The sequence below is a fragment of the Trachypithecus francoisi genome, unplaced genomic scaffold (assembly GCF_009764315.1).
Source record: "Trachypithecus francoisi isolate TF-2019V2 unplaced genomic scaffold, Tfra_2.0 Lachesis_group2, whole genome shotgun sequence".
In the NCBI taxonomy this organism is placed as follows: Eukaryota; Metazoa; Chordata; class Mammalia; order Primates; family Cercopithecidae; genus Trachypithecus; species Trachypithecus francoisi.
The window spans coordinates 116,395,335-116,408,665 of NW_022681465.1; the positions used below are offsets into that span (position 1 = coordinate 116,395,335).

Below are 13,331 nucleotides of genomic sequence, written 5' to 3' on the forward strand. Positions count from 1 at the left end.
TGTATCAATTTTAAGATAACTGCCACCTTGACAATATTCAACAATGGAATCAAAGGATAGGAAAGGGCTCTCCATTTATCCAGATTTTTTTCTTTTTTTTTTTTGAGACAGGGTCTCGCTCTGTCACCCAGGCGAGAGTGCAGCGGCATCATCTGGGCTCACCACAACCTCTGCCTTCTGGGCTCAAATGATCCTCCCACCTCAGCCTCCCAAGTAGCTGGGACCACAGGTGCATACCACTATTTATTTTTTATTTTTTTGTAGAGACAGGGTTCCCCTATGTTGCCCAGGCTGGTTTTAAACTCCTGGGCTCAAGAAATCCTCCCGCCTTGGCCTCCCAAAGTGTTGGGATTACAGGTATGTGCTACCACAGTTGGCTGAGATTTTCTTGAATCTCTCTCAGTAATGTTTGTAGGTTCAATGTGCAATTCTTATATTTCTTTTTAACAAGTTTTTGTTCTTAGGCTATCGAGAATGAACTCTTCTTAATTTCACTTTTGGAATGTTCATAGCTAGCATATACAAATACTGTGGCTTTTGGGCAGACCCAGTGGCTCACACCTGTAATCCCAACACTTTGGAAGGCTGAGGTGGGCAGGTCACTTGAGGTCAGGAGTTCGAGAGCAGCCCAACCAACATGGTGAAATCCACAGTGGTGCGCGCCTATAATCCCAGCTACTTAGGAGGCTGAGGCAGGAGAATCACTTTCACTTGAACCGAGGAGGCAGAGGCTGCCGTGAGCCAAGGTCGCGCCACTGCACTCCAGCCTGGGTGACAGAGTGAGACTCTGCCTTCAAAAAAAAAAAGAGAGAGACAGAAATACAATTGGTTTTTGTATAATGACTTTGTATTCTACATTCTTTCTAGACTTGTTTATTAGATCTAGTGGCTTTTTAATAAATTCTATTTGATTTTCTACATACATAACCTGTGAATAATGAATTTTATTTCTGCCTTTCCAAACTGGATGCCTTTTAGTTTTTTCTTCCCTGTTTACAATGGCTAAAACCACAAGAAAAATGTTGAGTAAGTATAATGTCGAAATCAAGGAATGAGAGTGGACACTCTTGGCTTGTTCCTGATTTTAGGGAGAAAGCAGTTAGTCATTCACCATCAAATATGCTGTTAACTGTGACTTTTTCATAGACGCCCTTTATCAGGCTGAGGATGTTTCCTAATGTGTTGAAAGCTTTTGTTTTTTAAATAATGATAGGTACTGAGATTTTGTCAAATGCTTTTTCTGCACCTACTGAAAATGGTTAGTTGGCTTTTTCATTTAGTCTATTGATTTTTCAGACGTAAAAAAACAAAACAAAACAAAACTATATATCCCACTCCTGGGGTAATGAATCTAATCCATTTTATATGTTACTAGATTCTATTTGTTAATAATCTTAAAAGAATTTTTGTACCTACATTCATAAGGGATATTGGTATATAGTTTTCATGGATATCTTTGTTTGGCTTTGATATGAAGGTAAAAACTGGCTCCACAGACTAAGTTGAGAAATGTTCTCTATTTTCTGAAAGTTTGTGATGGATTAGAATTATTTTTTCTTTAAATATTTGACAGACTACACCAGTGAATATCATGGGAAGAGATTTAATCCCCAAATCAATTTTTTTTTTTTTTTTTTGAGACAGAGTCTTGCTCTGTCACTCAGGCTGGAGTACAGTGGTGGTGCGATCTCGGCTCACCGCAAGCTCCACCTCCCAGGTTCACGCCATTCTCCTCCCTTAGCCTCCTGAGTAGCTGGGACTACAGGCACCTGCCACCACATCCAGCTAACTTTTTGTATTTTTAGTAGAGACGGGATTTCACTGTGTTAGCCAGGATGGTCTCGATCTCCTGACCTCGTGATCGGCCCGCCTCGGCCTCCCACGGTGCTGGGATTCCAGGCGTGAGCCGCTGCGCCCGGCCAAGATTTCTTACCTATTATAGGTCTACTCAGATTTGCTATTTTTTCTTGAGTCAATTTTGACAATGTGTATATTTTTAGGAATTTGTTCATTTCATTCAAGGTGTCTAATTTGTCAGTATAGAGAAAAAAGTAAACATAGCAGGTTTGAACCACTATCCTCCAAAAGGCCTGCTAACAATGTTGGCCCTTGGGTGGCATCTAGGAACATGGATTTGGGGAGGATTTCCACCATTACCTAATAAAAGTGACTCACTGTGAGTGTGACTATGTGGTGAGTCCTGTGAGTCCTAGTGAGTCACTGAACCTGTGGATGGTCATGGGGACCCCAGACATAGTTATAGTTACCATAAAGTTGTTCACAATATTCGTTTATAATCCTTTAAGTTTCTGTAGAGTCAAAAGTGATGTCCTTTTTTAATTGTGGTTTTGGTAAACTGCCTTCTTTTTTATTGTCAGTCTATCTAAAGGTTTGTCAATTTTATTGATAGTTCCAAAGAACCAACTTTTAGGTTTCATTGACTTTCTCTATGACTTTTCTGTCTCACTTATTTCTCCTCTAATCTTTATTAACTCCTTTGTTCTACTGGTTTGGGGTTTTGTTTGTTCCTCTTTTTATAGTTTCTGAAGGCAAAACTTAGTTTAATGATTCTAGATCTTTGTTTACTGACCTAGGTATTTAAAGCTATTAACTTTCATCTAAGAACTGCTTTCCTAGCATCCTACAAATGCTGATGTGTTTTCATTTTCATTTGGTTCCAAATGTTTTTAAATTTTCTTTTTGATATTTTTATTGGACCCATGTGTTATTTAGATGTGTGTTGCTTAATTTCAAATACTTGGGAATTTCCCAGATTTTCTTCTTTAGTTGTGGTTGAAGAATGTACTTTGTACAGTTTCAGTCTTTGAAAATATATTCAGACTTGTTTTATAGCCAACCATATGGTCTCTCCTAGAGAATGTTCCATGTGTGCTTGAAATCAATGTGTATTCTAGTCAGTACACAGAATGTACTACATATGTTGGCTAGGTCAAGTTGGTTAATAGTGTTGGTCAAGTTTTCTATATGCCTACTAATTTTCTATCTAGCTATTCTATCAATTACTAAGAGTAGGGTATTAAAATCTCCAACTATAATGGTTGAAATGTTTGTTTTTCCTTCCCATTCTGTCAGTTTTTGCTTTGTATATCCTGGGTCTCTGATATATGTTGGTGTGCCTGATAGTGTCCCACAGGCATCTGAGGCTCTGTTCATTTTCCTTCAATGGATTCTTCCCTCTGCTATTTTGAATCTGCTGTTGAAGGCCTCTAGTGAATTCTCCATTTCCAAAATTGTACTCTCCAATTCCAGAATGTCTGTCTGGTTCAGCTCTTTTATGTAATTTTTATATTCTTTACTGAGAATCTCTATTTGTTGTCTCATTGCTGCCATTCATTATTGTCATACTTTATTTCTTTAAATACAGTTTCCTTTAGTCTTTGAACATATTTAAATTAATTGCTTTGAAGTTTTTCTCTGCTAAATCCACTATCTGGGAACACTCACAGGCAGTTTCTATAGACTTTTGTTTTCCTGAATATGAATCAGACCTCTCTATATTTTGCATGTCTTATAAACTGTTGAAAAGTGAACATTTTAGACAATATATTGTAGCAACTCTGGATTCTGATATTTTCCCCCTTAAAGTTGGTGGTGTTGCCTTGTCTGCTTGTTCACTTTTGTTTAGTAATAGGCTGGGTTAAACACACGAAATCTATTTTCACTGTGATGTGCAACCACGACATGTCCACTCAGTTTCTTCTTGTTCTATGTTCTTTTTCGTCCTTCTTTTTAATAAGACTGGTTTCCTAGGAACTGCCCAGTCACTGGCTCTCCTGTGGTAGCCTGCCTCTGTGAAGTCACTTCCACAGACAGTGACACTGGACACTGGTGTCACCCACCACTGCAGACAGAAACTGCCAGTCCTTGCAGCCTGCTCCACACTGGCAGAAACTCCATACAACACAGCTTGGGGAGTTTGGGAAGCAGCACCCTGCTAAACCACAAATTTCCATTGCTCTTACCTGAAGTCTAGAAGTTTTCCAAAGCATAAATGTGTCTCAGATTTAGATGTCCCTTCACTGACATCCAAAACACTGAAATGGCTGTTTTGTCAATTCTGTCCAGTTTTTTAGTTGCTTTTTTGGAAGAGGATTTGCTGATCTCTTCACTTGGTCTTTACCAGGAGTGCTACCCCTACTTCTCTATTATTTTTAATTCTACCTTATAAATATTTTACAAGGTTTTTCTCTAATGATTATTTTGAAATATTTCAAATAAGCCAAAATTACAAAGAATATAATAAATATCTGTCTACCCACACACTCAGCTTAATAAATAAAACATTATAGATACATTTACTTCTCTCTGATCCTATTTCCTTTCTTCCCTCTCCAGAGACAACCATTATCCTAAATTTTGTATTTATTAATCTTATGTATGTTTTTCTTAGTTTATACCTATATACATGCTCTTAAATTACTTAATTAAAATGTTTTGCATTTTAATTTTATTCAAATGATATCTCACTCTAAATATTCTTCTATAACTTACTGTGTTTGGGAGACTTATGTAATACATGTAGCTTTAATTCACTGACACTTAACTGCTGCATCAACATGCCACAATTAACCCAGTCTCCTACGACAGACACAGGTGTTTTCAATAATCTGCTGTTACACTGCTGTAATACTCTCATACACGTTGTCCATGCACAAGTGCAAGAGCAACAGGGTGTAAAGAAGGATAGAGAGGCTATCGGTGCTTGTGTAAATATATGACATCTACCCCTTGGCTCCCACGTGGTTGGAGGTGAAATGTGAGAGACGGGGAAACGGTGGTTGTGTCCACCACAGGGATCCATGGCCTTCCACAGAGTCTAGATTGAGAGTCACAAGGGGCCTTACAGAAGGCCTCTATACTCCAACCCCCACCTGGAAGGCAACGTGGCCTGTGTCACAGAGCATGTCAGTGGAAAATTTGGGACTAAAATCTAGTTTCTTTTCTTTACCGCCTTCTTTCTCAAAGCAAGATCTGTAGACCAGCAACGTTAGTGTCACCTAGAAACTTGTTAATAATACAGGCTGCTGGGCCATATTCCAGACTTATTGAATCAGAATTTGCATTTTAACAAGATTCCGAGATGCACATTAAAGTTTTAAAGCTTGAAAAGTAGAGTGTGCCTCTAGGGGTGAAATTACCGATCACAGTGTACAGATTCTTTTAACTACACTGGACAATGCCAAATTTCTCTCCAAAGTGTCGTACCAATTTACCCAGTTTAGTTTCCCACATTTTTTTTTCTTTTTTTTTTTTTGAGACAGAGTCTTGCTCTGTCACCCAGGCTAGAGTGCAGTGGCTGGATCTCAGCTCACTGCAAGCTCCACCTCCCGGGCCCACGCCATTCTCCTGCCTCAGCCTCCCGAGTAACTGGAACTACAGGCGCCTGCCACCTCGCCCGGCTAGTTTTTCGTATTTTTTTTTTTAGTAGAGACGGAGTTTCACCACATTAGCCAGGATGGTCTCGATCTCCTGACCGCGTGATCCGCCCGTCTGGGCCTCCCAAAGTGCTGAGATTACAGGCTTGAGCCACTGCGCCCGGCCTCCCACATTATTTTTTCTAACTGTCTATGAACCTAATCACAACCTAAGGCCATTTCCTATTGCTCTTATGTACACCTCCACTGTTTGCCTTACAAAGCTTCCATTTCCTAAGAATATATCCTCAAACTATACCCCTGCATTTCTTTAATTGGTACTATTAAACACTCGTCTGTGATAAAAAGAGTTACATGGTCAAATAGGTTTGGGAAACACTAGATTAATCAAAATAAAATAGGCTTTTTGTTTAGTTTTGTGTTTGTTTTTGAGACAGGTTCTAACTCTGTTGCCAGGATGCAGTGCAGTGGTGTGATCATGGCTCACTGCAGTCTCAACTTCCCCAGGTTCAGGAAATCCTCTCACCTAAGCCTCCCAAGTAGCTGGGACTACAGGCATGCACCATCACACCTGGCTAATTTTTGTATTTTTTGTAGAGATGGGGTCTCCCTATGTTGCCCAGGCTGGTCTTGAACTCCTGGGCTCAAGCAACCCTCCTCCTAGCTTGTCTTCCCCAGGCTCAGGGAGCAGTGATCGTACCACTGCACTGCATCCTAGGCAACAAAGTTAGACCTTGACTCCAAAAAAAAAAGCCTGTTTTATGTTTTACTTTGATTAACCTAGTATTTCCCAAAGTTCTTGGATTATAGGTGTGAGCCACCACGACCAGCCAAAACAGGTTTTTTAAGACTTCTCAGAGACCCAGAAATGTTAATAAGTACTAGGAGCCCCTAGATGTGGACTACGTTTCAAGGATTTTCTGAAACTTTGTGTCTCCATGAGTCCTCTAGGAACATATCTAAACAAACTAACATTTCAAGGAACACCAATGGGAAATGCTGCATTGATACAGGATTCTCGTCCTTTTTAAATACAAGTAATTTAAATTTATTTTAAGATTTCAATTCCCTCTTATAATTCCCAGATCTTCTCATACTTTTATTAAAAGACTCTCATTTTAGCTACTTCTCTGTGGTTTTGTGTAAGTAAAACAACATTAATAAGAAAGAAAAATTCATTTTGCTCAGCTGAATTTCTCCCTATTCATTTTTCTTCGTGTTTTAAATAAAGAAGAAATCAGCATGGAATGAAGATAAGTTACATTAGGCCCAAATTTTTAAACAGTTTTTCTTCCCTCTGAGACAACTGAGGAAACCAAACTGGCACCTGCTCTGAAACCTAGCAGAAAAACTATCCTCCTGAGTCCCGTGTTTCCACACAGATGTCCAGCTAAATTAAACTGCTCCTTAATTTTCTTTTGGTTTCCCTGAATAAATTAAAAGTTACACGACCCCAGTGATCTCTGGAGAGTGAAAAATCACAAATTTTATTTTATTCTTTGTGTTTTTCTTTAGTTTCAGTTTTTGTACAATAAGCATGTGTTACTTTTGCAATTGGAAAAAACACACCTTACTTATCTTCTTTTCTTTCTTTTTTTGAGATGGAGTCTTGCTCTGTCACGCAGGCTGAAGTGCCGCGGCGTGATCTCGGCTCACTGCAACCTCCACTTCCCAGGCTCAAGCAATTCTCCTGTCTCAGCCTCAGCAGCTGGGATTACAGGTGCCCTCCACCATGCCCAGCTAATTTTTAATTTTTAGTAAAGACAGGGGTTTCAGCACGTTGACCAGGGTGGTCTCAAACTCCTGACCTCAAGTGCTCCGCCCACCTTAGCCTCCCAAAGTAATGCTATTTCTAAAAGGCTGAGTTTGAAAGGAAGACAAGTCAGCGGGCACTGAAGTTCAAATCTGCCTGCACCATTCTATCAAGATGTGCAGGGAAGCGCCTGTGACTCTCAGCTAAGGTGGGCAAGTCTTTGCAAGAAACTTGCTAAAAGTCATTACGTGAAAATTACACGATGAAAAGTTAGTTCTTTAAATAAGTCAAACTCTAAAATTCTCATGAATGCAAAACTAAATTTTATCTAGATTTCAACTGAAGGAGACAGAGTGGTGAAACTAACGGAACATCAACAACACTGGGGTGTGAGCCCTCTTCTGTCGGCCCTTCCTAGTCTGTAAGATGAGAAAGAACCTACATCACACGCATGGTTATTGTAAGAACTGTCTAAAAAACATATTTAAAAAACTCATCACACAGCGCCTGGCATTTATATAATTAGTGCTCAATAAACTGCAACTATTGTTATTAAACAATTAGAAATACCCTGACTGCTTCCAGAAGAAATAAAGAAGCATTGTTACTACTGAAATTATATGAATTACTAAGTCAGTTTCAACATTCATCCTGATGAAAACAGAATCCTTCCCAGACAGGTAATCCTTGAGAATCCATGACATAACCTGGGTGAATGATTCCAAATCAAATACATTATTTGTCAAAGTTAGTAAGCAAAATGTAGAAACGCAAAACAACTAAGGATTTAATCACAGCCAGTGATTTAGTAAGTCCAAGTTGTACGGACTGCTGTCATCATTACTTGTGAAAAAGAAGAAATTCAAGGATGGGGAAAAAACATGTATCCCAACAAACAAATGGCAATACTAATAGGATTATGTTGGAAATTACATGGCTTCAGCAGAGGCAGAATGCTTACCTATAAAGCAATGATTTCTAAGAAGAAAAACATCAACAGCCCCCATGTTTTGTTTACCTGGGTGAGTCATGGTAACCGGCTCCTCTTTGGATTTATTATTGTAGATGACTACAGCAACTGCATTGTGGAAAGCAGCCCGTGATATTTTCTCTTTAAATGTGCAGTTTCCCCTCTGCAGCAAGGCAATCCACTGTTTGATATTAGGAGGGACAAAGAACCGGGTTTGTGGATCACAGCCCAGATGATCAGCAACTGAAAAGAAAAAGAAATATACACATGAAAGATAAATAAAACTGACCCAAGTCTTTATCAAAGCGTCAGCTGCTTTCCGAATACCACACAGAGCTAAAGCACGTCAAGCAGCTCGTAGCCAGCAGAGCTATGAACACATCCACAAACAATGCAATGAATCAGTCTCTACAGGGAGAGACACTCCAATGAACTGTAATATAATGCACATTAAAACAATGAAAATGTCTTAACTTTACAGACTGTTAAAAAATAAAAAGACTGATAATATCCAGTACAGGGCGGTAAAGGGAGGAGGAAGAAAAGGCCAACACAGATGAGAAACCCAGGTGACTGATGTAACCCCGACTTTTACTCATTCGTGTTCAGGTGCTAGCCCTCTCCACACACACCCCACCACTCCACACACACCCCACCACCCCACACACACCCCACCACCACTACCCCCGCTGTGAGAAAGCAGGAGACTGGACTGGGGGCCGATGAGGAAGCCAATGTAATTCTTGGTTCAGTTACTAAGAGATCCTGTTGAAATTCAACCATGTTTGAGCAAAGTTCTTCATCAGTGTCTAAGGAAAATTTACAAGTTTGGTTTTGGCTTATATTTGAAAGCTGAAGTAGTTAAAATAACATCTAAGTAGAATAAATGTATTATTCCTCTAATTTATATTAGCAAAAGTCACCCCACAACTCTCCATCAAGATACACTTACTGTATCCATCTGTTTAACAGGTTACAAGAAGACACTAAGAATGTTGGTACTACAAATTACATGGCCACTGTTCTGGATTTGTTGGGACAGTTTATTTAAAATACTCATAAGTACATTTAAATCTGTCAGAGTAAGCTCCTCAATTTTTCACTCTGCACATATGGCCATCATGGTTCTGACATCCTCTGCAAATCTTAAGAAGCCCCCGGCTGCTCTTCCCACTCCCACTTTCACATTTATAACAGGTTCAAATGAGACAGAAGGGTAGTCCAGGAGGGGAGAGAAGTCACCAAAGGTAGTCTGAAGACTGCTGGTACACAGTGACGTAGGGTGCCAGCCCTGTGCCCTGAGTCAGCCCTGTCGGTCCTCTGTGTGCCGGGAAGGAAGCGAGGAAAGGGAACACAACACATAGATCTAAAAGGGTGGCATCAGAAGTAAATAAATCATAAAAACATGGCAAGATGTGGTGGCTCACGCGTGTTAATCCCAGCACTTTGGGAGGCTGAGGCAGGTAGATCGCTTGAGCCCAGGAGTTTGAGACCAGCCTGGGCAACAAAGTGAAACAAAAAATACAAAAAATCAGCTAGGTGTGGTGGGACACATCTGAATTCGCAGCTACTGGGGAAGCTGAGTGGTGAAGATTGCTTGAGCCATGATCGCACCACTGAACTCCAGCCTGGCTGACAGAATAAGACCCTGTCTCAAAAAAAATCATAGAAACATTAAGCATTAATTGTAGTAAAGAGATGATGCCAGAGGGAAAATGTTGGCTTTCCACACACCTGGAAGCACAAGCTTAGCAAAAGAAACTAAATGCTTATACTACTTAAATTGTAAAATGTAAAGATGTCACTAACTGCAGAGAACTATTACATCTATCATTCCCACTTAAATATCTTTCTCCAGATTTTCTTATAATTAATTGTGGTGAGAGAATGCAACAAGAGCATATTTGCTACCAGAGGTCTCCCATTACATGAAATGGAAGATGAATGTTTTCACAATTTTTCATGATTGGTATTGTATACAAACATTACCTACCCTGTTCCTTAAAAGGTTTCTGCACGCTGGAACTTTAACCCTTCCTCAACCAAATTAAATAGGAGGATAGAAGCCTATGTCACAACTTTAGGAGCAATTGAAAGACACAGTCGATGTACTGTAAAACTTTAAAATCCTGAAACAGATTGTTTACTTTCCCTGTTTCATCGATAATTATGCTGTTTAAAATAAAAGCAGCTCAGCGACCTGTTACGATAATCTCCTGTCTTAGAAAAATGTCTAATACTGTATCCAGACAGGGAATAACCAAAGAACTGGTTTTAGGTGTTTTGTTTGTTATTTTTCAAAACATACTGCTGCACAAACCCTGGAAGAAAACGCAAAATCAAGAATATCTAAAGTGACGTGTTTCCTTGCCTTCTGTGTAATATTTAATCATCTGTCTGTGACTAATCTCTTCTTCCCTGTGGTCTCGCATACATGTACAATGTAGTAAAGAGGAAACAACATAGTTATGGAATCAGCAAGACCTGTGCTCCAAGTTCTAGATCAACTGCTTACTAGCTGTGTAACCATCACAGGTTACTGAAATTCTCCCATCTTTAATTTTTACTTACTTATAAAGATTGAGATATTATCTCACAGAGTTTTACATGTGAAAAAGCCAACAGTAATTCTCTCTGGCCAGGCGTGGTGGCTCACGCTTGTGATCCCAACACTTTGGGAGGCCAAGGTGGGAAGATCACTCAAGGCCAGCAGTTCAAAACTAGCCTGGGCACATAGTAAGACCTTCATCCCTACACAAAATAAAAAATAAAAAAAATTAGCCAGGCATGGTAGTTCCAGCTACTCAGGAGGCTGAGATGGGAGGATCGCTTGAGCCCAGGAGTTCAAGATTACAGTGAACTATCATCATGCCGCTGCACTCCAGCCTGGGTGACAGAACAAGACTCTATCTCTAAAAACAGTAATAATTCCTTCATTCTTGAATGCTTAAAAAAAAACCTCTTTCCTTCTGTTTGTTTCACTGACATTCATCCTATGTTGTCTTGGTGATCCAGTCTGGTGCCCTTGGGAGTTTCCGTGCCGAAATATGTGGGCTTCCCCAAGCTCAGCAGCACCCCACACTCCTCCGCTCTTAGTAACCACCACTCACAGATCCCAAGCCTCATCTTCTTTACCTTTCCTTTTGACAGTGTCACAGTCCACTCAGAAGACAGCAGTTCAGTAATATTCATACTCTTCTAAGCAAGAAAAGACACAGCAAGGGGTGCAACCATAGAGCAAAAGTTATCAAACGTACTGCAGGAGGACTTTAAAACTCTCCTAAAGGAATCCTGCCCACTGAGACCACATTCTATGAACAACTGCATGATCAAAAAATCCAACAATGGCCTGTATAAGCAAAATAAACTTCCTGTTTCCCAAAATTCATTTAATCATCATCCATAAAAGGTCTCTGAAAACATTTATATTGGTAGTACAATACAAAATAAGCAAGAATAAGATAGGAGGTTTCTGTTCAAAAAAGTGGTATTTATTATTCAGAAGAAAGTAAGAGGTTTTCATAAACAGGAACTTAATACTGTAGTATACTCATTCTACCCAGTTATTCCCTCCTGTAATTAAGAAACTATAAATAATGAAAACAACAACTCTATAACAACTTTCCAAGAAGACTGATGACTATGATTAAGTAGTATTACTCCAAAATTTAATACCAGTTGTTTACACTTGAGAAATTTATTAAGTGAAGACATACTATGGTGTAAAATATCTATATAACTATGAGCCTTTAAAATTTGTCAATAGCAATTCTGTTCCAATTCAGAATTACTGTACTTCTAATTTTCTTACCTGCCACATTTTATAAGAGGATACTATCTCTGAATTATTTGCATTTATTAATTATATAGCCAGGAAAAACTTATTAGAGGTTTTGATAAAAATTTCAAGATATTACAAAATATTTTACTATAGAACTTAAATTTTTTTTCCTCTAGGGCTTTTCCTGCTGAGTCCAAAAATATTAAAAGTAATGAGACTTATTTACCTCTTGACAGGAACCAAACAATTATGGGCTCTTCACCTAAATGAATAGTAACTTCTATGCTTAGCAACATGCTAAGTACCAAAGAGAGAGAAAATGGGGCAAATGCCTTGCTCTTGACTCTTAAAGCACCTCCACATGGCCGGGCACAGTGGCTCACGCCTGTAATCCCAGTACTTTGGGAGGCCAAGGTGGGCGGATCATGGGGTCAGGAGTTCAAGACCAGCCTGGCCAACACAGTGAAACCCCATCTCTACTAAAAATATAAAAATTAGCCAGGCATGGTGGCGTGCGCCTGTAATCCCAGCTACTTGGGAGGTTGAGGCAGGAGAATCGCTTGAACCCGGGAGGCAGAGGTTGCAATGAGCCAAGATTGTGCCACTGCACTCCAGCCTGGGTGACAGCGCTAGACTCTGTTTCCAAAAAAAAAAGGGGGGGGGGTCCACATTTACTGAGGCATCATAATTGGCACCAGCACAGAAGCTGACATTAGAGGGTGCCAACACGAAATGTATTTAGAGACTGAAGGAGGGAGGAGGGCAGGACGATGGTCAAGATTCAGTGTGAGCTGGAGCTCACATGGAACCCCTGACACTTGCCCAGGCAGGAAGGAGGCGGGTACATAAGTTGCCAGCATAAAAACACAGAACAAAGACTAAACTCTTCTCTTGAACTCTTGTAAAACTAAGTAAGACGATATGTAACAGAACCTAGAACACTATACAAATTCAAGAAGATCAAGTTCGGAAAATATCCCATTTGTAATGAGAGAAGGGGAAGAATATTCAGGTAGGAATAACATGTAAATATTTAAAGGGCTGTAGGAATGAAACATCTCTTCCACATTCCACCAGTCTGAAACTCTCCTCCACTTTGATTCATTTGATTTAGTAAAATCTCATTTCTTAGAAATGTAAACATGCCACATAAGAAGCACTCACCATGCTATGGTGTAGGCTAATGGTTTCCTTCCTACCCCTGAAATTGTCAGTCTGCTGCAGGGGCAGAAGTGAGAGCCTAGGACAGTCTTTTTCTGCAGTGATGGTCAAAACAGGTGGCCGCACAGCACAGTGGCAAAGATGTGCCTCTCCCTCTCAGAGCCTGTGTGTGTCGCTTTATCCTCCTGAAACGCCAGTCCCACCACTCTTGCCCACCACCTTCTGAGCCTCAGGATTCTGTCAAAACGTCTTCTCCAGAACGCCTTCCCA

General features: G+C 39.9%; 1 protein-coding gene across 4 annotated transcripts in view; it reads right to left on the minus strand.

The window, feature by feature from the left end:
• The window catches only part of RNF130 (ring finger protein 130), a 111,878-nt gene that overhangs the window by 73,129 nt on the left and 25,418 nt on the right, over positions 1-13,331 (minus strand). For all 4 annotated transcript variants that reach the window (XM_033178574.1, XM_033178572.1, XM_033178571.1 and 1 more), the window contains exon 2: positions 8,168-8,362. In XM_033178574.1, coding sequence (XP_033034465.1) covers positions 8,168-8,362 — 195 coding nt within the window. The remainder of the gene's footprint in view (positions 1-8,167; positions 8,363-13,331) is intronic.